This window comes from Phalangium opilio, unplaced genomic scaffold (genome assembly GCF_054372755.1).
Source record: "Phalangium opilio isolate 3A_F unplaced genomic scaffold, DU_Popi_V2 ptg000045l_1, whole genome shotgun sequence".
Lineage (NCBI taxonomy): Eukaryota > Metazoa > Arthropoda > Arachnida > Opiliones > Phalangiidae > Phalangium > Phalangium opilio.
In genome coordinates, this window is record NW_028324168.1 from 6,550,028 (window position 1) to 6,576,949 (window position 26,922).

The 26,922-nt window shown below is 36.1% G+C and overlaps 4 protein-coding genes across 8 annotated transcripts in view; 1 reads left to right on the forward strand and 3 right to left on the reverse strand.

Moving 5' to 3' along the window:
* kcc (solute carrier family 12 member kcc) overlaps positions 1-8,137 on the forward strand; it is a 173,277-nt gene extending 165,140 nt beyond the window's left edge. For 4 of the 5 annotated variants that reach the window (XM_089838142.1, XM_089838144.1, XM_089838147.1 and 1 more), the window contains 11 exons: positions 21-119; positions 187-500; positions 581-749; positions 819-925; positions 992-1,198; positions 1,272-1,363; positions 1,687-1,794; positions 2,178-2,415; positions 3,004-3,184; positions 3,266-3,399; positions 3,489-8,137. In XM_089838142.1, the coding sequence (XP_089694268.1) occupies positions 21-119; positions 187-500; positions 581-749; positions 819-925; positions 992-1,198; positions 1,272-1,363; positions 1,687-1,794; positions 2,178-2,415; positions 3,004-3,184; positions 3,266-3,399; positions 3,489-3,580 (1,741 nt within the window). In that variant the 3' untranslated portion in view covers positions 3,581-8,137. The remainder of the gene's footprint in view (positions 1-20; positions 120-186; positions 501-580; positions 750-818; positions 926-991; positions 1,199-1,271; positions 1,364-1,686; positions 1,795-2,177; positions 2,416-3,003; positions 3,185-3,265; positions 3,400-3,488) is intronic. The other variant, XM_089838143.1, reaches the window with a different exon arrangement.
* Positions 8,138-9,397: 1,260 nt separating this feature from the next.
* Positions 9,398-17,818, reverse strand: LOC149677145 (uncharacterized). Its single transcript, XM_089838589.1, has 6 exons — positions 17,365-17,818; positions 17,067-17,297; positions 16,755-16,994; positions 10,488-10,760; positions 10,177-10,407; positions 9,398-10,101 (listed from the first exon to the last, which is right to left on the reverse strand). The coding sequence occupies exons 1-6, from the start codon at positions 17,644-17,646 to the stop codon at positions 9,850-9,852; spliced, it is 1,509 nt and encodes a 502-aa protein (XP_089694715.1). The 5' UTR covers positions 17,647-17,818; the 3' UTR covers positions 9,398-9,849.
* Positions 17,819-21,529: 3,711 nt separating this feature from the next.
* On the reverse strand, positions 21,530-22,651 carry LOC149677146 (uncharacterized). Its single transcript, XM_089838166.1, has 3 exons — positions 22,562-22,651; positions 22,313-22,483; positions 21,530-22,244 (listed from the first exon to the last, which is right to left on the reverse strand). Exons 1-3 carry the CDS (start codon positions 22,631-22,633, stop codon positions 21,948-21,950), a joined length of 540 nt encoding a protein of 179 aa, XP_089694292.1. The 5' UTR covers positions 22,634-22,651; the 3' UTR covers positions 21,530-21,947.
* Positions 22,652-24,507: 1,856 nt separating this feature from the next.
* Positions 24,508-25,846, reverse strand: LOC149677147 (uncharacterized). The gene is made up of 4 exons (XM_089838591.1): positions 25,775-25,846; positions 25,481-25,702; positions 25,180-25,410; positions 24,508-25,102 (listed from the first exon to the last, which is right to left on the reverse strand). Exons 1-4 carry the CDS (start codon positions 25,844-25,846, stop codon positions 24,851-24,853), a joined length of 777 nt encoding a protein of 258 aa, XP_089694717.1. The 3' UTR covers positions 24,508-24,850.
* Positions 25,847-26,922: the final 1,076 nt, after the last annotated feature.

The window sequence follows — 26,922 nt, forward strand, 5'->3', positions numbered from 1 at the left end:
CGTTTAAATCCTAATTTCAGGTTCTTTTTAATGTGCTACATGTTTGTAAATTTAGCTTGCACAGTTCAAAGTTTACTTAGAACTCCGAATTGGCGTCCCAGGTTTAAATATTATCACTGGTACGAATGATCTTTAATGAAAGTAGTGTTTGAGGTCAAGGGTATTGACGATTGTTGGACGTTTCAGGTCACTGTCCTTATTAGGAGTAGCCCTTTGCCTTATAGTTATGTTCCTGGGCAGTTGGTACTACGCTCTAGTATCGATGGCCTTGGCTGGATGCATTTATAAATACATTGAATACAGAGGAGCGGAAAAAGAATGGGGTGATGGCATTCGAGGTTTGGCTCTTTCGGCCGCTCGATTTAGTTTGTTGCGTTTGGAACAAGGCCCTCCTCATACCAAAAATTGGCGTCCTCAAATCATGGTGCTTTGCAAATTAAACGAGGATCTGCTGCCAAAATATCGCAAGATGATCTCTTTCGCTTCGCAGCTCAAAGCGGGTACGACGTATCCTTAATAAACAAACGACCTTTGCCCCCCACCCCCGTATTGACGCGCTGCGATTTGTGTTTGATTGTAGGCAAAGGGTTGTCACTAGTATGCTCAGTCGTAGAGGGCGAATACACGAGAATGTACAGCGAAGCTCAGGCGGCTAAACTGAGTTTACGAAAAGTTATGGAGGAAGAACGAGTCAAGGGCTTCGCTGAAGTTTCTGTCAGCAAAAATATTATTGATGGAATTTGTCATTTGTAAGATTTCCATGAATTTACCACGATTTCAGCGACTTGAAACGCCCCTCCCCTCCCATCCTTTTTTAGAATCCAAACAGCCGGCCTGGGTGGGCTAAAGCACAATACGGTTATTTTGGGATGGCCCTATGGCTGGAGACAATCACCGGATGATCATTCTTGGAGGATTTTTCTTTGTAAATTTTAAACGTGAACTTGTAATTGCGTAGATGCGGTTACTCGAGGTTAATGGTTTGTTGCAGCAACCATCAGGAATGTTTCATCCAGCAAAAATGCACTTTTAGTGCCTAAAGGAATTAACCAGTTCCCGGATAACGGAGAGAAAGTATCGGGAACTATCGATGTTTGGTGGATTGTCCATGATGGTGGATTACTTATGCTGCTTCCATTCCTGCTCAAACAACATAAGACGTGGAAGAATTGCAAAATGAGAATCTTCACCGTAGCCCGTAAGTCTAAATAAACTTTTTAGTTACGCTAATTTTGTTCGCGTTTCTTTGACTGTCAAAAAACGTATTATAGAACTCGAGGACAACAGTATTCAGATGAAAAAAGATCTGGCTACATTCCTCTACCATCTACGTATTGAAGCTGAAGTTGAAGTCGTTGAAATGGTAGGCGTATTGAATATTTCATTAAATTACCACCTTGATCAGTGTTTCTTTTTCGAATTTCTGTACTCTAAACTCTTTTTTTCTTTTTCAAAACAAAACGTCCAGTGACTCTATATCTTTTTTCTTTTCTTTTCATTTCTGTTAACGTAAATTTATTCTCTTAAGTTTTCTTTCTTAAGTTTTCTTAAGAAAGCTTTGAGAAACAATTTAGTTAACGAAAATGAGAGAAAAGAAAGAACTTTTTCAATTCAATCGAATACTGAACTCTCGTGTCCTCGGTACAGTTTGTCTGGTCGTACTTATTTCTTTTCTTTTCGCGCCAGATGGACAGTGACATTTCAGCCTACACTTACGAGAGAACTTTGATGATGGAACAAAGATCCGAAATGCTCAAGCAGTTACGTCTCAGCAAAAGGGAAACCTTAGGCGTGGTAATGTATTAACCAAGACAAATTTAAACAAAAACCAACCCTTGTTTCGGAGAAAGTGACTTTGCCACTAACTTGAAAGACTCCTACGTCTGTCTGTCTGCGGGGTTACTTTTGCGGTGATGGTGTACTTTTACTTCTCTTCATAGAAATTATTACGTTTTTTTCCGGAGAATTGCGCTTGATTCTTAAATTTTTTCACGATGACTTGAGTTCATTACTTCATACTTCGCATGGCGTTCATTCATTCGTGTTCATCCGCCGTTCTCATTCTCATCTTCACGTTCATTTATCTCTTTTTTTTTTGCATTTTATTGTTTTTTGTTAAGCCCCGTTTGGTTTTTTTTACTAATTTTAATTGTAAATTCGCTAATGCGCATGCGTAGGTCCAATCGATTGTGGACCATCATCACCCAGGTAGCCAAAATCGGACTGCTTCTAAGGTGCGCTTCCTGGAAACTCCGCAGGAACCCGACGCTGACGAAACGGAACTTGTGGATGTCATTTCCGACGCTGCCCTTAAAGATGACGAGAACCAACAGGGAACCACCGCCGCTGTTAACGGTGGTAGCAAGCATACCTCGCCGACCAAGCCCAGTTCTCCCGTCAAGGACAAGGATGGAGGTAATTAATTATTAATCATTCTTATATAGTTACTTAAATATGATTTAAAGGGAGGGTGAAGTGGAAAATCAAGTGATTTTTTTATCGATTCTTCTACTAATTATAAGACCAGTCTGCATAGTGAAACATTCAGGAAATACCAGCTCCGAATGATTTTAAAATTATTTCAAATTAGGTTCAGATTTAAAGGATAATTTTAAACAAGGACTGCCGACCAATCGCGTAACGCCCTGCCTTTTTATTAACAAAATTCTCGTGGCATGTTCCATGTTGAATGAAATTTATCACGAGATTTGATAAAATTCGCGCGCTACGTGACAATCGTGACGCGAGACACGGAACGTGCCACGAGAATTTTGTTAATAAAAAGGCAGGGCGTTACTCGATTGGTCGGCAGTCCTTGTTTAAAATTATCCTTAAAATCTGAACCTAATTTGAAATAATTTTAAAATCATTCGGAATTGGTATTTCCTGAATGTTTCACTATGCAGACTGGTCTTATAATTAGTAGAAGAATCGATAAAAAAATCACTTGATTTTCTACTTCACCCTACCTTTAAATGATATATTTGTGTGGTGTCAATGTAGAAGCCAAAGGAGCTGGACAAAGTTCATCACCCACGAAATCGCCACATAAATCTCCTCTTAAAAACGCATCTTCCCCGACTAAAGGAGGGAACATTGATTCGAGCGGAGATGAATTGGACGAAACTGATGAGAACCCGCAACCTGGAAAGAAGTTTGGTGATAAGCTATTGAAGATTAAACCGTAAGTTTGTCTTTTATTGTAAAATTTGGGGAAAGGGGTTTTTATTTATTTGTGTATTTATTTATTTACTAACGTAAACAGCGATGAAGCCAACGTTAGACGTATGCATACCGCGGTGAAACTCAACGAGGTCATTGTCAATAAGTCCCATAATGCTCAGCTAGTGATAATCAACTTGCCAGGTCCCCCCAAGATTCCTCGGGGCGAAGAAAATTGTATCCTTTTCATCCATTACCTTCGATATCGATATCATTGTTTAACGAAGTGTTTTTTCATTACCTTTCCTTAATTATTCCCGCTTTAGATATGGAGTTCCTCGAAGTTCTAACAGAGGGTCTCGATCGTGTTCTAATGGTGCGTGGTGGCGGTCGGGAAGTAATTACAATCTACTCTTAAATTTTACGAAACATCCTTCAGTCCTTCCCCAAAACCCCCCACACTCACACAACTCTGCTGCGTAACATACAACATACATGTAAGTCATGAATCTTCGGAAAACTTATTTTACCCTGACCTTTAACCCCATTTCCCCCCCCCCCGCCCCCAAATAAAAGAAACTTCTTAAAAATCCCCAACCCCCAACCCCAAAAAATGTTACCTATTTAACACTTCTTGAACAAAACCAACAACAAAGTAATTAAGAAACAAACAAACAAACAAACTGGAAACACAAAACTATAATTGAACAATTAATTAAATGCAAAGACAAACCAACCCTTTACCCCCCAAAAAACTGAAGACAAATACAGACGACAGCACCCCTATCTGACTTAGTAAAAAAGAAAAAAAGTACATACTGTAAAAGAAAAGAATAATACGTACGTACGTAATCTACAACAATATACATTTATTCATGATGTCATGTCATTTGGTGATCAATTTTCACGTTCATATGTCAAGATGTGCAAAACTCAAAACTCTATTATAATTAACGAAACATTAACCAATTTCTACACATACACAAACACAAAGAAAAAAAATATATCGTTGTTAATCCAAATCGTGAAAAAACAAACAAAAATTTAACCGAACCCTTTATGAGATTAAGAATTACCCCTTTACGATACGAAGACAACTATATATAAATTCAAGTCTTCAATCAACATTAAAAAACCCCAACAAACAAACAAACAAACAAACAAGTAAGAAAATATTCTAAGTTATATTTTTTATTTTTTATTCTGATTAAATAACATATATACTTCCAAAATAATGTTGACCTATCAAAGGTTTTAAAAAAATGTTTCTAAAAATATCGAGAAAATTTATCGGTGTTGCTGAAATATTCTAATTTTGGGATATATACACACACACACATATATATATATATATATAAGTGCTCTCGCTGAACGTCGCTAGATTAGGCTTAGGAACAAATATTAATCTCTCTCCGTTTATCGATCGAAGTTTTGATTTCTTCCCTTTCGTTTTTGCACAAATATCTCCCCCCTGAAATTATTTTTTATTCTTTCTCGATAAACGGAGAGTTAATTTTAAACTACATTAAATTAAATTATATAATTGGAATGTTACTTAAACTTATATATTTAAGGGATGTATAATGCGTTATGTAGAGGAACTATGTACGTTTGAAGTAGTCTTACTATTTCGTACATTAGTGATTGGGCATTGCCACGTGACTATCTCTATCTGTCGTCTGCTTAAGCGTCGGCGGCGAATAGGCCCCGTCTCTACTTAACGATGATTGTACATCTCTTTAAAATATATATCGGAGCCACCAGAAATTCTTAGGGGGGTTTTTTCTACCCAAAAGAAATTAATTCCTAAGGTGGTTAATTAATTAAACTAATTAAATTTACATTTAGATAATCCCCTTATTTAATTTTAAAAAAATTCGAAAGGTACTAATTAATGTGTGTCTAAATGAACTATAGATATGCCACACTGAATTTTATTTTTAGGTGTGGCTGATTAATAATTCACACACTTTTTGAATCTTGCTGTTGGTAGCTATCTTAGTATTAAAAATTAAAATAAGGTTAAAGGTTAATTAAATTTTAAATAAAATACCATCATTTTTCCAAAAATTGTTAAAATATGGTAGGTATTATTATAACTGTCAGAGAAAATTAATTAATTAATTAATTATAAAAAAATATAAAGAGTTAATGAACAAAATTTAAAATTAGGGAAATTAACTAACACTAATAATTAATTAATGATATATGAACGCAAAAAATCTATAATGAGATGACTATTTTGTAGTATTGTTGGTGTTTTTGGAAATTTTCAGGAAAAGATATATTATTTTGTAGGCAAATTAATGGTGTTAAATACTTAAACCTAATGTGAAATCTCGATCTATTTAAACTGTGACAATATATATTAAGGTTACAGTTCTATTAAAATGAACTAACTTCTCAGCGCCCCACAAAATCTACGTAACAACCGATAATGACGTGAAATTTTACAGACTTACACAAGAAAACAATTAAAAAACAAATACAAACACTTAAATCAACAAAAAGTTTAAGAAATCTCCCCCCAAAACAAACAAACCAACAAACATTGATCATTTTTACTAATGAAATGGTTTAAAACAACTACTACTAATTATGCACCTTATACAAAAACTTTATATCCCCGGTTTAATTAATTATAATTAAACTAACTATTCGTAATTTTTAATTAATGAGAGTAAGAAAAACAGACCCTTGAAAAACTTATTATAATAATTATTTTTGACTCCTGACCAACTGTTTAATCTTTTTTTTTTTTTCTTATTCTAGTCAGGTTTTATTTTATTTTATATTATATATTTTTGGGGGTTTGTTTAAATACCAGTTTTTTGTACTTAACTAAAGCAAATTAATTAATACTTTGCGCATTTTATTTTAAGGTTTACTTATATTTTAATTTATTATTATTATATTATTATTATTATTATGTGAATATTTTTGTGTCCCCCCTCCCCCCGTGAACTGTCTTTAATGGTGGTTATAAAAAAAATTAATGAGATATAATAATTAATTAATTAAATGTGTATTTCATTGTTAAAAATTATCACTTTTTAACTTCTTTAAAGAAAAACAAACAAACAAACAACTCCATATTTGAAAAAAAAAAAAAATATAATAATACGAAAATTATTATATAATGGAAACGTTTTAGGTGGTTTTTTTTTTAATTAGATGAATAATTAATTAATTAATTATAGTGTACAGGTCTACAATTTTTGAAGGAAAAAAAACAAACAAACAAACAACTACAAAATACAACTTGGGCAGCTGATAATGTTTTTCTTACTGATAATGTCGTAAATAAACAAACAAATTAATGAAATACAAACATTCGTCATAACCAACCGCCAATTGCTTTTAAAATAAATAAATAAATAAATAATTAATAGGATTTTTTATATAGAATTAATATTAAATAGGTTGGAAGGAAACAACAAAAAAGAAAAGGTATTTTAGTCTTTTTAGAATTAGTTAGTTAATTTTTTTAAATACTTAAATAAACAATTTAGAATTAAATTAATTAGGAAGCACGTACGGTAAATATAAATTTTTTTAGTGAATAGTTAAATATTTAATTTAAAAATTAAATTACCTATTCCAATTAAAAAAATTAACCCTCCCCGCTTTAAAATATAATTATAATTAAATTAAATTTTACCAAAAAAACAAACAAATCTAAAATAAATAAATAAGGCTCAAAAATGTTTATAATAAAACAATTGAAAGGAAAAACTTTAAATTTAAATAAGTAAAACTATAACCAATTAATATTTAACTGTGAAATATTATATTATAAATTAATTTATTTATTCACTTATAGTAATTAATTAATTAATTAATTAACAGGTCATTAATAAATAATTATGGTAAATTTAAAATCTGTAAGTACATTTAAATGGTAAAAATTTCAAAAAAATAAAATACCGTAGAAATTCAAATATTTGGAGGTGTTGGTTAATTAATAAATAAATAATTATTACGCTGGCACCAATTTTAAAAATAAAACCAAAAAAACCAAAACAAAACAAATTTATAAGAAACAAAAAACGCTTGTTAAATTAATTAAATTAAATCTTTGTCCAACGTGATAACATATATTAAGTAAATAAAAAAACAAAACAAGTTAGGGAAAAATATATATAAATCGTAATTAATAATTAAATAATTTCCAATCAACCCACCTCCATTATTATCGGAGCTTCTTGCTAAGTGTTTTTACAAACTTTTAAGTTTTTGTAAATACAGATAGTGGGGTGCTTTAACATTAACCAAAAAAAAAACAAAACTATAATTGTTCCTTCCAAGTTTGAAAATAAAAAGAAAAAATTAAATTAAATATATTAATAAAATATAGAGAAATTTTAGAAATAACGACAAAAAAAAAAAAACATGCAACTCAGCGCTTAGATATCGGTGTTTTAGGGGCTTTTTAAAATTAATTTTTTTTTTACACCCTGCCTAGCTGCGTTACGGACTATTTTAAAAGGTGTTAACGAAGTTTTTTGGGGATTACCGATTACCAAATCTTTGTAACATAATTAACGCATTATAGTAGGGCGTATTTTTTAATAATTATTACTTAAATTAAATGGTACTTTAAAAAAAAATAAAAAATCATAAGAACAAAAATTCATAACTATATATAGGCAGGTTTTACGTTAAAATAAAAGGCTATTTAATACTTAAAAATTATAATTATAATTAAATCATGCCTTTTTAAGTAAAAATTAAAGCCATCTTTTTGAGATTGTCTTGTTAATGTTGTAAGATAAAACAAAAAAAAAAAATAACTAATTAAATAGATGTTAATTTTTGTTCTTGGAAATATTACGAACTAATTAAGGGAACGGATACCGGAAGGGAAGAAATCTATTTGTGGTTGAGAGTTGAATTATGCGTGGAAAAAGAAACAAAATAAAAATTAATAGTCTGAAGCTGTTAAAATTGCAATAAAATTTCTGTATAGTTTTAATATTATCATTGTAATCATTTCTGTAGGCTCATCTTATTCCCCATAAATATGCCTAAAAAAAATAACACAGACGCAGAATTTTGCATACAAATAGACTAATGGCACCCCATATTATTTCCCCTATGATTTTAATACAGTCGGAAGGTAGAGGGCTGCCATTACTCTATATATTTGGCGCTCATATGTATGTACGGCCAACCTTTTATTCACACTTTGCCTACATTTGAATTAATAGCCCCTTCCTCAGGTTGGTCGTGCGTTTCGCGCCATTTTGTTGGCGATTGTCATTTGCGAGGGAAGCCGGCCGCAGCTATAAGATCATTTTAGTCCCGCTTATTCCTAAAAAATTAATCCTTTTAGTATTAAATTTTAATTGTAATTCGTGAAATAAGAAGTTTTTCTTTGCATTTCGGTAAAAATATCGGTGAATTGTGCCTGTTTTTGTGCCAGATCAATAGGATAAAAAATCCCGATTTTGACAACCCTGACCTTCGCCATGAGACCAAGGCTTAGCGGTAAAACACGGACCATGCGTAAGCGAGGGCCAAGAGTCGACGGAGAGTCATAGACAATGAACCCCTGGGAATGGAGAGTGGAAGTTTCAACACATTGGAAAGTTTACTGTAAGTGTTTATACATTTTTTTTCGTAGTTGCTGTAAATTTTGGGGGAATATTCTTTAGGAAAGTCGAAAATACTATTGAATATATGTTTGAAGCCAATTATGAATTTTATGATTATTGAAATGAAATGGCGCTCATGTTATGTTAGTTCGGTTAGGCCTTGGCATAGGCCTTTTTGCTCAACTGCGTCTGCGCGCGAATACGCAAATGTTGACTCAACTTTCAACTGGAAGTATTTGGCGTGTTTTTCCCCATTCATAATTAGGCTTAATCTATAATGCCAATCCACCTCATTCCCTTTCGCCGGAAGTTAGGCTTAGCTCGGGATTCATGGGGGTGAGTAGCGGGAAGAAATTGGTCTGTCGTCCGCTACAGTACATATTTTTGGCTTATGTAGCAGACGACAGACCAATTTCTTCCCGCTACTCACCCCCAAGAATCCCGAGCTAAGCCTAACTTCCGGCGAAAGGGAATAAGGTGGATTAGGAATGTTCGACATAGGCTGTTCATGAAATGTGCAAAGTAGGATTAGAGAAAGGTATTTAAAAAAATATCGAGAGACAAAATTGTAGGTGATTGAGCATTTTATTTTATATTTTTGCAAAATATCGTGCTAGACTGTACAAAACGTGAACAACGAAAACGCGAAATTTGTTAAATCGTCACTAGAGACTAGTAAACGCAACTGTTCGTTGTGTGTGAAATGGGGGGTATGGGGAGAATTAAAGAAGAAACGAATAGTAGGAAGAGATTGGAGGCAGAATTTCTATAGGAGACCACGGGCATTAAACGAAACAAACTCTTTACAAAATACCCATGCAAATTAGTATATGGTATAGGGTAGATCCGAAAAGTTCCATAAAAATAATTCTTAAGACATTTTCAATATTTTTCCTAAAAACACAACCGAAGAGTCGAACCATAAGCGCTACGAAGCCCTTAACACATTTGTTATCCATTATTTTATACAAAAATATACTTCTAACACCGACGCCTATATTCCTAACGAAAAAAACAGCCCGAAATATTTTAAATAATTTAAAAAGGTTTTACATTTACACGCGACAGCTAATTAAAAAATAATCTTAATTTAGTGATGGTAGTAAGCGGGGCCAGCGGCGTGGGCGTAGACTGGGGCGGCGTGTTGAGCGTAGACTGGGGCGGCGTGGTGAGCGTATACTGGGGCAGCGGCGTGGGCGTATACTGGGGCGGAGGCGTGAGCGTAGACTGGGGCAGCGTGAACGGCCTTGGCGATGACTGGGGCAGCGTGGACGGCGTGGACAGCCTTGACTACTGGAGCTGGGGCTGGGAGAACCTTGTACGGGGGCTCTTCAGCGAGAACCTGCCACAAAAATAAACAAGTTTCCATTTAAATTCCGGGGTTCTTGTTGGAGAAAACGTGCTCAGCGTTACTTACTTGGGTGGAAGCTGGGTTTTGTGGGGCGGTTCCGTGTTCGTTGGTCTTGACGGTAGCGCGGAATCCGAGGGCATCAGCGACGTATTCGACGTGTCTGTAGGTACCATCTGGGTTTTGGATGGAGTAAGATCCGTGCTTGACGTTGTTGGCATCGCTAGATTCGTGACGGCTGGAAGCGGCACCATCATCGGTATGATGGGAGTATCCGAATTCGTATGGTTGAGGAGCCTCCTTCAAATTAAGTTGAAGGCAAAGTTAGATACACCAGTCCTGAACATGAAACCACTGTCAGCAACAGAATTGCTACTTACAGCAACGATGGCCTTGGCGACGACTGGAGCGGCAACCTTGACGGCGGCTTGGGCGTATACTGGGGCAGCGTGAGCGTAGGCGGGGAGAGCGTGGGCGTAAGCTGGGGCAGCGGCGGCGTAGCTGAGTCCTCCGTAGCCGAGAGCTGGGGCTTGTCTGTAAACTGGGGTAGCTCTAACGGCCGCTCCGTAGGCGAGAGCTGGGGCAGCGTAGCTGACACCGGCGTTAAGAACTCCAGCTCGGGCCATAGCCACGAGGGCACATACTACAGCGATCTGTAAAAACACGTGGTTTTACGTTAGTTTGATTTTGGCGGGAAATTTAGTTCCAACTAACGCGGCATGATGGCGCCACTAGTACTTCCTAAACTAGAAAATATTTCCTCTCGCATATCTCCCGCGTTTTTTCAAATCTAAACCTTCCACGCTTCTAAATTTATATCAGCGGCAGTTATCACGGACTATATTTCCAACGCGTGGTCCTTGCTACACTTAAACCCTCAACGACTAAACTTTAGTAACAAGCTCTTTAAAACGAAAACTATGCACTTTAAGGCTCCAAACACGAATTTAACTAAAACTTCCAAGGAAGCCAAGTACTTTAAAATCCACGAATAATTAGTATACATCTTTTTTTCTTTTCATTCGTGATTATTAAAAAGCTCTCTTTAAATCCCCAGCGATGAGATTTTTAGCTTAGAAGATGAATATTTTTTTATTCGTTATCTCCTTACCTTAGCGAACATTTTTGTAATCCTAACTTTATCCTGGTGGAAATGAAAGTGATGATTTTCCGTCGGATCTCCTTCTCTTTATATACGGAATAGTTTGCTCTAGATTTTTGTTCCTTTTAGGCTAAGAAGGGGCCTCCTCCCTAGAGTTCATAATTGAGTAAGATGGGATTATACAGCGTACTTTCGATTTCGGGGAAAAAATTTAAGATGGAAAAGTAGTTTGAAATTGAGGGGGCTTAAAAGGGGAGGGGGTTGAAACGGAAATATTTTTTTATTAAGGTTTTGTGGTGGGGCGAAGTTAGTTCTGGCGTTGTGTTCTTGTTAGTGGTAAGGGTCTATGGTCCGTACTCGAAACACTAGTATTAGGTGATTCGTTGTTTTTAAGTAATACATTGTCTTTTGAACCAACTCCCTCCCTGAAGAAATATTTTACCGAATTTTTAATCGACTCAAGGTGCACCCGATGTTTGAGTGCAAAGATGTTTTATCTTCTTGGGGTTAAGTTTGCTCGTTTTTATAATTATCTGTTGTTTTTTTTTTAAGACAGTGTATTGTAATTAGGCCTCGTTAATTTTGACATTGCCTGTTTTTGATGTTATGGTAATTCTAGTTAGTTATCTGAAAATAGATCTGAACTCTGTTTAGTGGATTTGGATTTGGAATTTTTCAATATTTGGTTTTTTTAATTGGAGTTTGTGGAAATTGATGGGGGAAGTTTGAATGTTCAGTAAAATTCCGGGAACAGTTTTGAATGTTCAGTAAAATTTCCAGGAAATGTTTGAATTCTCAATGAAATCCAGGAAAAGTTTGAATGTTCAGTAAAATTTCCAGAAAAAGTTTAATAACTATAGATATTTTGATAAAAATCTTTATGAAATTCATTAATGTTTTTCTAATTATTTAGTGAATGAAAAATTTTATGGAATCCGATACCCATTTCATTTGATTGATTCAACCCCCAAAATTCTAATTAGGAAACCTATTTTATTTCTAGTAAACCTTGTAGTACATAAGCCTATTCCGCTCATACCAAATAAATACTTAGATAATTTCCAATATTTAGGCCTACTCATACTTGCTTTGATAAATTTAATAATAATATCGAAAATTCGAGTTAAAACATTATACCACCTAAAAAAAAAAAGAAAAAAAAATGGTCGGCCTCTTTCTGTTGTGAAGTGAGGTGGGTCTCCGTCGGACGCCCGGAGAAGGGGCGAATTAGGAACGTATAACATTTCATCAGATAAGTTATAAGAGAACTCGAGTCTTAGTTCTTTCGTTACTGCTGCTGGTGGTGGTAGCTTGCATAATTTTTTGGGCTGTGGTTCGCCAAAGGGTCGCGAACTATTTAGTCTACATTTTTGATTTGGGCAGTTTTAATCATTTCTCTCCGCGTTCCACCCACCCTACAATACTTACTATAGTGGTTGTATTTGACCTCTTTAAGGATGTAGACACACATTTTCGCCCTTTTATTTCTTAAGAAACAGCAGCTGGTGTTAGAGGCGTTTCCTACGTACCTTGTTATAATTTAATTCTTCAATTTTAATACATAAATTTTATTTAATATATTTTTTTCTCTCTCTTGTTTGAATTGCCTTCAAACCAACCCCGAGGTTATTTTTTTTCTTTTATTATGTAAAAAAATGTTGGAATCTTTTGTTAAGTCGTAAGATTGATTAAGTTTTAGTTAATAGCAATTTTATAAGTGTTTCGTAAGATTTAAATTTCACCTTATTTGTTTATTAATGCATAAATTAGAGGTGGTTTTATTTGAATTTCAATCCAATCTTAATATATATAGGCACTTAGCATAATTTATATCAATGAATTAATTAATTATTAATATTTTGGGAAATTAAATTTAAATGGTCGTAAATAAGGGGTTGAATTTAATTAAGTCATTAATGTTTTTGGGTGCTGGTAAATTTTATTTATTTTATGGTGGGGCACTCTCTTAAAATAGATTTTTATGCAAATTTTTTATGGGAAATTGGTTGTATTTTATATATTATAATTTAATTCAAAGCTGTCAATCATAATTTATTATTATTACGTATACATATATATATGTTTTATTTAATGTAGAAATTAAATTAAACTAGACTAGAGTGAGAGTAAATCGAAAGAAGGAAGTACATGAATTTGAGTATATTTTCATGCAAAAATTATTAGTTCAAATTTTGCAATATTTGCCAAAAAATAAGGGAATAATTTATGCATTTTTTTGCCAACAATAGATAAAATAATTCACTACCAAATATTTCTAAGATCTAGGACAAATTTTACAACTATCCTTCAAATACATATCATTAAATGAAACATTGCCCGCAATCGAGAACCATTTCAGTCCTAGACAGAGAACTCTTAACTATTAAAAAGCACCCCCTAGCTGAAACAAAACCCTAATATTATTATATTTTGACATGTCTAACGCAAAAGTACTTTTAACTTTCCCTCTCTGTGGTCATTTAACCCAAATTCCAATTGGGAAAAAATTCGAGCACCATTTTATTTTTTATTATTTTTTTGCGTAACTTACCTGTGTTAGAATTATCTCTACCTGGCTAGGCTAACGTTATTATCTTTAATGGCAAGGACGTTCAAACGTCCTTTATTTTTCTATAATTTTTTTTCTTTTTCGTAATCTTTACTACAAGACTAGCAAAACGATTTATCCGATGAACTCAAAAATACTACAAAAAAATTTTGCAAGGTCACTAATAATATTTTTCAACGCAGCTTTTGCTTTGCCTAAAGGCTAGATTAAAATTAAAATGCTCAGAATTTTGTTACGAAATTGTAACAAAGATTAATTTAAAATTAATACTTTCTTTGAGTTTTGCAACTCTATCTATATATACAGGGTGTTTCTGATTATTCTGTATTAATAAATTAAGGGGGATGTTCCTTGGGAAATCGATTTTGAGTCGAATATGTTACTAACTTCTATCTCCATTTTGTTTGCAATAAGGAACACTGTTTTCGAGTTAAAATTGCATCCAGAGTATTTTAGGGATGACCCCTTAATTAAATTAGAAATCATTGTCTTTCAGTTACTTAAATGTCTTTCTCGTAAAAATTAGAATGATATTTTAAAAATATTTCTAATTTAACTGTAATTTTAATGGTCAAAATTTCGCAATTAACTTGAACTCGAAATCGAAATTCTTAATTAGTTAATCCCGTTTTTTAAGTATGGGCAGATATTCCGAATTCAGCATAGACCTAAATATTTGGTATAAAAATTTGTGTCAATATATGACAACGCCTATAATTTTTATGTAGGCCTAATGCCTTTTAACACTCCTTTTTTAAAACTAATCCCGCGGGGTTTTTTACCCTTCCGTTAATCTAACGCCCAATAAAATCAGGGTTCGTACAAACCGGTAAATAAATTGTTGACTGACTGAAAATTCAGGGAAATTTATAATTTCTAGTAAAATTCTTGGAAATCTCAAAATAAAAATAACCACTCCCTAAGTTATTACTCCAAAAAAAGTAACCAGCAGTTACAAGGTGGCCTTGCACCTGGACAGATATTTGAAAACCCTGGGAATATATGGGAAAAACCTGTTAGTCTCAGGGAAATATATGGGAAAAATCTGTTAGTCTCAGGGAAATATATGGGGAAAATCTGGAGGTCTCAGGGAAATATATGGGAAAAATCTGGAGGTCTCAGGGAAATATATGGGAAAAATCTGGAGGTCTCAGGGAAATATATGGGAAAAATCTGGAGGTCTCAGGGAAATATATGGGAAAAATCTGTTAGTCTCAGGGGAATATATGGGAAAAAATCTGTTAGTCTCAGGGGAATATATGGGAAAAAATCTGTTAGTCTCAGGGGAATATATGGGAAAAATCTGTTAGTCTCAGGGAAATATATGGGAAAAATCTGTTAGTCTCAGGGAAATATATGGGACAATCTGTTAGTCTCAGGGAAATATATGGGAAAACCCTGGGAATATATGGGAAAAACTGGAAGTCTCAGGCAAAAACAGAGGAAAACCTGAAAATATCAGGAAAAAAAACCTGGAAATGTCAGGGAAAATCGATTTTCCAAAAGTTGTATGAACCCTGAAATACAAATTTGGAACGTAATAAGTTCGCCGTAGTATGTGTGTTTAGTAAATGATACGTCATAATCGTTAACGAGAGTTACATTGTGGTATTGTGTAGTTCATTTAGAACCGCTTTATCTTCAGTTTCTACACATTACGTATAATAATTAAGAATATATCCCGAGGACGCGACTTTAAAATTTCTTTTGGGGGACGAATTCCATTATATTCAATTTCTTGTTAAATTTATTTAGTTACCGGTTAATAAATATATATATGTTTTAGTTTTAGGGTGTAATAGTGGGTTAAGGGGCTAAGTGATTATTTTAAAACTTTAAATTGTGACGTAGATTTTTGAGTATGTAAAGGGATAGTGAAATGTAGGTCTAAAGTTAGTCCTAATAATTAGGTTTATAAATTGCAATTTTTAATTGGCGCAAATTTAATTTTGTTGGTACTTTTGAAGCACATGTGGTTATGGCTAAAGGTGGACGCTTCTATTTCTAACCCTAACCTTTAACCTTAAATGCTGAAGAATACCATGTGGTTGCGTGTTTAACATAGTCAAGCTATGGCGGTAACTTTGAAGCGATTTTCTGTATGAGTTAAAGATGGACACTCAAAATTACAGCTCAAACCTTAAGGTGTTGGTTAAATGTCGAACTTAACGATTAAACCTAAAGGCAAACTAAAATTAACCACAATAATATTAAAATATTAAAAAAAACCAAAAAAATATCCTCCCTTTTATTATTATGATTACATTATAAACATATGCGCAACAATTACTTGTTAGATTCTGTTCGGAAGTAATTACGATTATGTCGTCTGTTTTTCCCATACATAAACATTTAAATATTCATATTTTGTTATTACATTATATTCCCATTCCAGGGGATGGGAGAAAAAGAGAGCTCTTAAAAAGTTAAAAAATTTGGGTCGTATTATTTCGTAAAAGAATTGAATTCGGAACAACTTGGTAATTATACAGTCTGGACACCACAACACTCTTATAACTTAAGAGAGATGACGATAGTTTAGCCCGAGGGCTCCCAAAAATAAGATATTCATACTTTCCATTGTTATTGGAAAAACGGCGCTGAAAAAAGTTGAAAACCGTATATTTAACAAAAGCAATATTATTGAATTGAATTATAATCGAAAAACTTTTTTTCTTTTACTTAATAATTTATTTTGACACAACAGACTTTACACAGTATCGTGTTCCGTAGAACAATAAGTTAAGACAATGTTGGACAGGATAGAAAACAGCATATGTTGAAGAATTCGGAAGTGTTTTAGAGAATATAGGATAGATTGAAAGGTGTTTTTCAGGAAGTGAAGGGAAGAGAGGTTGAATTGAATAGACTAAAGAATTTTCAGGGTAAAGTACCCATAATAGTTTTTGAGCTCTGTATTGTAATTTAAATTATTTAGTGGAGGTAAGTGGCGGCACCGTAGGCGGCTCCGTAAACAGCTGGGGCGGCGAAAGCGGTCTTGACGACGGCTGGGGCGGAGTGAAGGGTTTTGTAGGCTACGGAAGCTGGGGCGTGAGCGTAAACGGCTGGGGCAGCGTGGGCGTAGACTGGGGCGGCGGCGTGAGCGTAGACTGGGGCGGCGTGGACGGCCTTAGCGATGATTGGGGTGGCGGCGACAGCCTTGACAATTGGGGCGGCAGCTGGGAGAACCTTGTACGGGGGCTCTTCGGCGAGGTACTGGAAGTGAGAAAATTTAAATTAGTCTTAAGTAACTGATTCCTGTCCGTGGTTAATTTGTCTATGACTTACTTGGGTGGCGGCTGGGCTTTGGGGAGCGGTTCCAGGTTCGTTGGTGCGAACGGTAGCTCTGTATCCGAGGGCATCGGCAACGTAGTCAACTTGACGGTAGATACCATCTGGTCCGGTATATCCGTAAGATCCTTGACGGGCGTTGTTGGAGTCACTGACTTCGTGACGGTTGGCGACGGTACCATCCTCCAATTGGTGGGAGTATCCGAATTCGTAGGGTTGAGCGGCTTCCTGTTTAGTACAAGTACTTGAGACCCGAGACGTACTGGGCAGGATTAAGGTTCAAGAAGTAACTTACGGCAACGATGGCCTTGGCAACGACTGGGGCGGCAACCTTAAGAGCTGGGGCGGCCAAGAGTTGAGGGGCGGCGTAAGCCAAAGCTGGGGCTTGACGGTAGACTGGGGTGGCACGGACAGCAGCGATGGCTGGGGCGGCGGCGTAACCGTAACCCAAACCTCCGATGACTCCGGCACGGGCAAAAGCCACAAGGGCGCATAATAAGGTAACCTGTAAATTGCAATCCAATTGGAGAAACGTTGTTATCCATTTTGTTTTTTTTTTTTTTGAGAAATAATCCATTGAGATATCCGTTCATAAGAAAGAGTCTAAAGTAATTGACTCTCTTACCTTAGCGAACATGGTTGTACGATTGTTGAATCGAATCTGATGTCCATTGCAGTTTAGACCTCCCATTTATATACCAAATCGTTTGACCTGGTTTTAATATGGACATGACTTTGGTGGTTTAGAGTTGAAAAGGTAGCGCCAAGGATGAAGGATGGTCGTTCGATATATTAATCTGTTAAGGAATGTTTTTTAACCCTTTTTTTGCCCCCACCTGTTAGTGAAATTATGTGTTTAACCGCACCCAATTGAAGCACGCGTATTAAATATTATATAAAGACACGAGCTTTTCTTTTTTGCGTAATCTTCCAACTTTACTTAAAAATTTGTGGCGTGAAAGGTTCACCCCTCTTAAAATTTGTGTAAGATTTGATATCGATACTTTAGAGTTAGAGTATCGCAACTCGGAAATATCGAATAAATATTAGGGTTGGGTGATTTGGAGTCGCGATATCGTAGGACGTGTATTTGTAATTTCCTATCCTATAGAGTTGCTTGGAACAGTTTTGGTTGATAGCGTAGGTTGTACTCAGATATTCCGGCATCTTTTATGGATTTCCAGTTATCATAGCTTAATTCAATCGATTCCCAAATATCGTAGCTTTATTCAATCGATTCTTAGTTATCGTAACTATACTCGATCGATTCTTAATTATCGTAACTATACTCGATCGATTCTTAATTATCGTAACTATACTCGATCGATTCTTAATTATCGTAACTATACTCGGTCGATTCTTAATTATCGTAACTATACTCGATCGATTCTTAATTATCGTAACTATACTCGATCGATTCTTAATTATCGTAACTATACTCGATCGATTCTTAATTATCGTAACTATACTCGATCGATTCTTAATTATCGTAACTATACTCGATCGATTCTTAATTATCGTAACTATACTCGATCGATTCTTAATTATCGTAGCTTCGCTCAATCGTTTTCCAAATATATCGTAGCTTTATTTATAAATTCACAGCTATCGTAGCTTCAATATCATTAGAGAATTTTAAATAATTTAACGCAAATGCATTTACGATATTTTAACTCTAAAATATCGTTTAATAAAGTGTACCAAGGGTGTGTGCCCTTCCTATAGGTTGGCGCTATAGTAACATTTATTCACTTTCGATGGATGCCTCTCCTTAATGGACCCCCAGGCAAGGGCTGAGCCATTTTTTTCTTAATACTTAACTTTTTTAAAAAAGGATTTTTTTTAATATATAATATTTAAAAAACTATTACGAGGTCGCCCCCCTTTTTAACGATTTTTGATTTTTCTGGGGTAAATTTCTAGGGCCCCTCATTTCACTGCCTGTTTTATTTTTTTTATAATGTAATGCGTAAGATATATTGTATTACCCAAGAATTATCAATCTAACTGGCTCCGGAATTATTTGACAAATAGTTTTAAAATTTAATATAGTTTTTAGTTCTTTTGTGGGGCTATTTCGATTTTTTTTCTCTCTCTCTCCAAGAGAGTGAGAGTGAAATTTAGTGTATCGCTTTTTAAAATCTTGACAGGTGTCTTTATGTACCCTAATCCAGTTTTTGGAAATATTTTAAACGTGATGTATTTTTTTATTTTATTTTTTACTTATGTTAAATTCGCATTTTTAATTAAAATTTTTGTTAAAATCTATCTCCGCCCATTTATACTCGAATTATAATTGCGTTGCAATGTTGAAAGTAACGACTTTTCATATAAAAATTAGCCTACGGATTTAGGTATAGCAATATTGCAATTTTTATAGTGAAATATTGCATTTTCAAATTTATGGAGTGCGAAATTTATGTAATTATAATATTAAAATTTATTCTGGATTTAATTTTATCACATTTTTTACCCCTTTAGTTAACTTAAATGAGAAAATTACCCCGGATTTTTAGATTTTTAACGTGGGTTGATTGAGGGTGAAGCAAGCCCAAGCTTCGAAAGAACTATTTAAAACTTGATTAAATATCAAGATTATCTGGAATTTAATTCTTAGATCATATTTATAATTCCATAAATAAACAAAGAGGTTCTCTATGCAGTCGTGGTCCGTATTATGATTGCAATATTAAAAAAATAATAATAATTGAAACACGTTACATTTAAAAAACTGATATTAATTAACTTAATTAAGCGGTTGAATTTTATAAAGCTCCCTAAATAAGATATATTGATCTGCCAGAAGCCATTATTAAAATCAAAATACCTTTTTTTTCCTTCTAAATTGCGCAACCTTTAATATCGAAAGGGTTTGAACGGTATATTTGATTAATATTAAAATTTTTGCCTTCAGGCTAAAACTAGCTTTTACGTTCCAATTACTGTTAAGTTTTCTAAAGTTTAATATAGTAGATGTTGTATATTGATGGGAGGTATAGCAGTGCTCCATTTTATTTTAACAATGTGTAAAATCAACACACGCGTCTTTGGAAATAAAATATAGTTTAATTCCATCATTATGATCTATAACAGGAAGCAACGTTCATTTTAAACTTAATTCTGATTTTTGAAATATCCTTAAATCAGTTTGATCACGAGTTATAGACGTACATTAAATTATTATTTCTACGGGGCATAAGCTGGAAGCCACTATAGCATGCAGCTGTAAGAGACTTATCATGGATGATCTATTAGAAGTATTAATATTAAATTTTAATTTATTTTATTTTTTTGGTTCATTTCCACGTGTTTTTTATATTCCACGCATATATAAAGTGATAATGAAGTGTTGGTAGTTATTTTATGACACCTAATATCAGAAGTAAAGGATATGCTAACAGACTAAGAGGTATATAAGGTCAAAGGTCATCATTTAATGTCCATTGAATTGAGACATTTTATTTAAGTGTAATTTATGCATGCAGAAAATAAAAATTAATTCGTTCAATTTATTTATTTATTTGAAAGCACGCATGTTGAGGTCAAAGTTCACCCCATATAATGTATTTTTTTTTTAATTATGATGAGGAATTCTTACTATTTGAATAAGTACTTCATTCTACCTTGAAAGCACGATCAATTGAAGTATATAGTCAGGTCAGTTTTAATAAGTTAAAATAATCCAAAAGTACTGAAGAATTAATACTTGAAAAATGATTTTCAAAAGTATACTTAAAAGATCTTAATTTGATTGATGATGGATTAGGTAGCTGAAAGTGAAAAGATTATTAGGTCTTTTTCTTTTATTATTTAGCGAAGAAAAAAATCCCCCGCCTTTTTGTCTATGGCTTCTCAAAAGGCTTGCTTAAGTTGTTAAGAAATATTTTCCGGTTTAATTTCTTTGTTTTTTTTTTTTTTTACCTTTTATTGTGGACGAACCTGAATTCGTTTCGAAGCAATGGTAAACTCTAATTAAAATTGGTGTTAATTGGGCGGCAACAAATATTCTACGCATTTAAAGTATTAATTATCTTTGTCCTAAGTAATTTTCGATAATTGGAAAATGATATGTCTCCAAAATATTTGGTTATCCCTTACTTCATTATAATCGGTTTTTAATGTGTTATATAATATATCCAAAGGCGTTGTTTCTTTGCAAAAGAAAATTACTTGGCTAAAGGGGGTTGTTTATTTTTCTTTACGTATTGAAGTAACCCATTTTGACCTTTGCTTATCTTTAAGGAGGTTACTAAACTACTTAAGTCTAGGCCTACATTGACATTTCGCTTTCGAGCTATGATGCTATCCAGTAACGTTCATCAATATCAATATGGAAAAACATGAGATTATCTTTTAGGTATATTAACACTTAATATTTTATTTTTTACAACAAAATATACAAACAAATAATTTAACAAGTAGCGACGTTTACGGTGGTTTCTTCAAATGTAAAAAGCGTAACTTAAGAGCATTTGGTTTAACATCCCGAAAAGCCATTTTAGAGGGGAAAAATTAAAGAGAAGTTTCGAGGATAGAAAGTTCAATAATTTACAAAGATGGATAGAGAGACGGACTAAGAGATGGGTATAGAGGTTAAGGTGAGGGATGGATGCTTAACCGTGGACGAGTCCAGCGGCTCCGTATCCGTATCCGGCGCGGAGACCGAGACCGTAAGCGGGGGCGGCAGCGGCGTATCCGAGTCCAGCGTATCCGAGACCGGCCTTAGCGATGACTGGGGTGGCAGCGGCGTATCCGAGTCCGGCGTAACCGAGACCGGCCTTGGCGATGACTGGGGCGGCGTGGACGGCCTTGACGATTGGGGCGGCAGCTGGGAGGACCTTGTATGGAGGCTCTTCAGCGAGGATCTGTAATGGAAAGTTACAAAAGAATTTTTAGCGCAAGTACTTGGAAGTGGCTGTGTGGTGGTGTCAGTGGGGGTCTTACTTGGGTAGCGGCAGCGGGTTGAGGGGCGGTTCCGTGTTCGTTGGTCTTGATGGTGGCGCGGAATCCGGCGGCATCAGCGACGTATTCGACGTGTCTGTAGGTACCATCTGGGTTTTGGATGGAGTAAGATCCGTGCTTGGCGTTGTTGGCATCGCTAGATTCTTGACGGCTGGAAGCGGCACCATCGTCGGTGTGGTGGGAGTATCCGAATTCGTATGGTTGAGGAGCCTCCTGTTAAGGGGATAGATTAGTGTTGTTGTTCTGGGCTCAAATGTCGGAGTAAGCCAGGGGTTACTTACAACGATGGCCTTGGCGACAACTGGGGCAGCGATGGCAGCCTTGGCGTAGACTGGGCTGGCAGCGGCGTATCCGAGTCCTCCGTAAGCGAGGGCTGGGGCAGCAGCGTAACCGTATCCGGCGTTCAAGACTCCGGCATGGGCGACGGCCACGAGGGCGGCGATGAGGGCAACCTAAATATTAACATTAAGGCAAATTGTAATGATTGAAACTCAATCCATGTATCACTATTCATGATTTAGTTAATCTACCTTAGCGATCATGGTAGTAATCCTTGAGTTATTCGAGAAAGAACTGATAACTTTCTCGAAATTGACCGGCATTTTTATACCCAAATTTCGCTCCACTTTCCCTCTCAATTTCAAGTTTTGAAAGCCGTTTGCTCTGGTAGATTTAGTAACTCGTTGCGAAAATAAAACAGGCTTTTTTGTCGTACCTTATCTGCATATATTCGCACCCACTTTTAAGGTGGTTGTGACTATATTATCTATTAATTTTACTAGGGCAGGGCACCGTCGTGGACGTGGCCCACTTCTTTGGGCAATACACCCTTTCCTTAGGGGATATTCATTTTCAATGCTTATATGGACCCAGGAGGGACGCTTTTACACATCACGACCTCAAATCAGTTTTCACGGTGTTTAAGTTGACAATGTTATGTCGTTGTCGAGTACTTGTTTGCCTGTTCGTAACCCCGTGTCACGGGGGTCAAAAAATTCATATTTTCAAAACCTTATTATTTCGAGGTCAGATGAATGTAGGTCCAATTACTTGTTACTGTTAATGAATTTTTAATTAGCAATTAAATTGCCAAAGTTTGCACGTCCTAGATCTAGATTTTTTCATATTCTGACCTACGTGTCACGGTGGTCTAAAAATAAATATTTCAAAACTTCGCCTTTAGAACTAGTTGATATAGGACTGTTACTGTTGGTCAGAGGATTTAGGACCGAGTACTTCTTACTGTTGGTCAGAGGATTTAGGACCGACTACTTCTTACGGTTGGTCAGAGGATTTAGGACCGACTACTTCTTACGGTTGGTCAGAGGATTTAGGACCGAGTACTTCTTACGGTTGGTCAGAGGATTTAGGACCGAGTACTTCTTACGGTTGGTCAGAGGATTTAGGACCGAGTACTTCTTACTGTTGGACAGAGAATTTAGGACAGAGTACTTCTTACTGTTGGTCAGAGGATTTTGGACAGAGTACTTCTTACTGTTGGTCAGAGGATTTAGGACCGAGCACTTCTTACTGTTGGTCAGAGGATTTAGGACCGAGCACTTCTTACTGTTGGTCAGAGGATTTAGGACCGAGCACTTCTTACTGTTGGACAGAGAATTTAGGACAGTACTTCTTGTTGTTGGACAGAGAATTTAGGACAGAGTACTTGTTACAGTTAGTCCGAGAATTTGGGTCAAAGTATATGTTACTGTTGGTCAGAGAACTTAGATCCGAGTACTTGTTACTGTTGGTAAGAGGATTTAGATCCAAGTACTTGTTCATCTTTAACATAGAACAGTTTTATCTATTTCATTCCCCCTTGGCGTTTTAATTGCAATGTTCTCACATACTAAATTTCGTTTATATTCTAACTTCACGTATTCCTAAGTATTTGGTGTCATTTGATAAGTAACCATCTTAACAGTGTTAGTCGCCATAGTTCCAACGTCCTAATGCCAGAAGAAATTGTTTTAAAACTTAACTATGTTTTAAAACTTAACTATGTTGACCTCAGGTTGAAGTAGGAACGCATATTAGAAATCGTAGGTCAAAGAACAACTTTATTTAACACAGCCTCAACGTCTTCCCCTTAATGTTTAAAATGCCACAGTTCTGACGTCATCAAATTGATCTAAATTTTGGCCTAAAGCTTAAGGACTATGTGTCTAAAATTTAGTTGTTTCATGCCTACTTATCTGGAGCTCATGTTGATTTATTCCCAAGTATTTGCTGCTGTTAAATCATGGTTGACTTAGGACAATCATGTCCTTCACAAACTCAAGACATTTTTTCTTAGGGTTTAAATTTCTAAACCCTTTTTATTTATTTATTTATTATTATTATTTTTAAATATTTTAAGTTTCTAGCTCTGATATATGTAAGCCTATGTATTGATATAGAAAACGAGGTATTATTTTGATATTAACAAATAATATTTTATTTTTTTACAACAAAATATACAAGTCAAAACGCGACAAATAATTTAAGAAGAGGAGGCTTTTTTTGGTTCCTTCACGACAAATGTAAAAGCATAACTTAAGACCATCCCGCTCCGCAGGCAAAAATAATTAAAATAAATTAGTTTTTGTTTCCGAAAGTTCCTGGCGAAGATTAACATCCTGGTTTATAACATCCCGGGAAAGCCATTTAGAGGAAAAGACTTAGGGTGGACAGTGGTCGAAAAATGAAGAATTAGAAACGCGAATAGAAAAGTTCAATAATTTACAAAGAAGGAAAATAGGATTTTGTGCAGAAAGATGGGCATAGACGAACGAAGAGATTTTACAGATGGGGTTTAGGTTAAGGTGAGGGATGGAAGCTTAACCGTGGACGAGTCCAGCGGCTCCGTATCCGTATCCGGCGCGGAGACCGAGACCGTAAGCGGGGGCGGCAGCGGCGTATCCGAGTCCACCATAACCGAGACCGGCCTTAGCGATGACTGGGGTAGCGGCAGCGTATCCGAGTCCGGCGTATCCGAGACCGGCCTTAGCGATGACTGGGGCGGCGTGGACGGCCTTGACGATTGGGGCTGGGGCTGGGAGGACCTTGTATGGGGGCTCTTCAGCGAGGATCTGTAATGGAAAGTTACGAGAATTGTTAGCGCAAGTACTTGGAAGTGGCTGTGTGGTGGTGTCAGTGGGGGTCTTACTTGGGTAGCGGCAGCGGGTTGAGGGGCGGTTCCGTGTTCGTTGGTCTTGATGGTGGCGCGGAATCCAGCGGCATCAGCGACGTATTCGACGTGTCTGTAGGTACCATCTGGGTTTTGGATGGAGTAAGATCCGTGCTTGGCGTTGTTGGCATCGCTAGATTCTTGACGGCTGGAAGCGGCACCATCATCGGTGTGGTGGGAGTATCCGAATTCGTATGGTTGAGGAGCCTCCTGTTAAGGGGATAGATTAGAGTTGTTGTTCTGGGCTCAAATGCCAGAGTGGGCCAGGGGGGGTACTTACAACGATGGCCTTGGCGACAACTGGGGCGGCGATGGCAGCCTTGGCGTAGACTGGGCTGGCGGCGGCGTAGCCGAGACCACCATATCCGAGACCACCGTAAGCGGGGACAGCGGCGCGGACACCGAGTCCTCCGTAAGCGAGGGCTGGGGCGGCGGCGTAGCCGTATCCGGCGTTCAAGACTCCGGCATGGGCAACGGCCACGAGGGCGGCGATGAGGGCAACCTAAATGTAAACAAAAATTGTAGTGAGTGAAACCCAATCCATGTATCGCTACTCATGATTGAGTTACTATACCTTAGCGATCATGGTAGTAATCCTTGAGTTATTCGAGAAAGAACTGATGACTTTCTCAAAAATTACCTGCATTTTTATACCCAAATTTCGCTCCACTTTCCCTCTCAATTTCAAGTTTTGAAAATTATTTGTTCTGGTAGCTTTACATTAAGAAAACTGGCTTTTTTTTGTCGTACCTTATCTGCATATACGTCTCGCACCCACTTTTTGAGGTGGTTGTGACTATATTACCCGTTAATTTTTGTGGGGGGAAGACACTATAGTCTCTTAGTGGACTGTTGAATGCTAAACCCGTTATCAGGTGGGCCCACTTCTACGGCCAGTACCCCTTCCGGCAAACAAACGTATGTTGGTTAATCCCCTTAACTTTCACTTTTAGTTCGAACGTGCGTGCTTGCGTGTCCCTTCAGGGTTTATTACGTATTTTGGCGGTCACACACCGACCTCTTGTAACACTAAACAGGCAACACCCTAAAAATGAACGGGTTTAAATTTTAAGTATTACTTCATTTATGATTCCTTCATTATATTATTAAGCTTAGCTTACGCAAAAGAACCTGATTAATATGTAATAAGAGATTTAAGTTACGGTTTGTATTTGGTATTAAGCGTTTTGAAAATTGATTTTTGTTCGCTAAACTGGATTTACTTCTTGAATAGGGTGTGGATGTTGGTGTGGCATAGGGCTTGGTCATTTATGGACATGACGTAATTTTTGAACCACCAAGTGTCGGCGATTTTAAAAAAAGTTATCAAAAGTTAATATCGTGTTTGAAAATTATCGATTATTTTATATAGGTTTAAAGGCCGACTTCCATCGAAAAGAGTTCTAGCGAACTGAAAACCGAGCATCGAGACTAACAATGGAGCGACCGTGCAGATTTTCGAATCCCCGCTGGGGCAAAAGTTGGAAGGGTTCTAGTTAACTGAAAGCCGCGCAATGTGGTTCTAGTGAACTGAAGATACACAATAGAGAATTTCCTTCAGGGGAAAGCAAAAATTCGAGAGGAAATAAATTTAAAAGGATTTCTATTGTTCATCTTCAGTTCGCTAGAACCACATTGCACGGCTTTCAGTTAACGAGAACCCTTTGAACTTTTGGCCCAGCGGGGCTTTGAAAATTGGCACGGTCCCTCCATTGTTAGTCT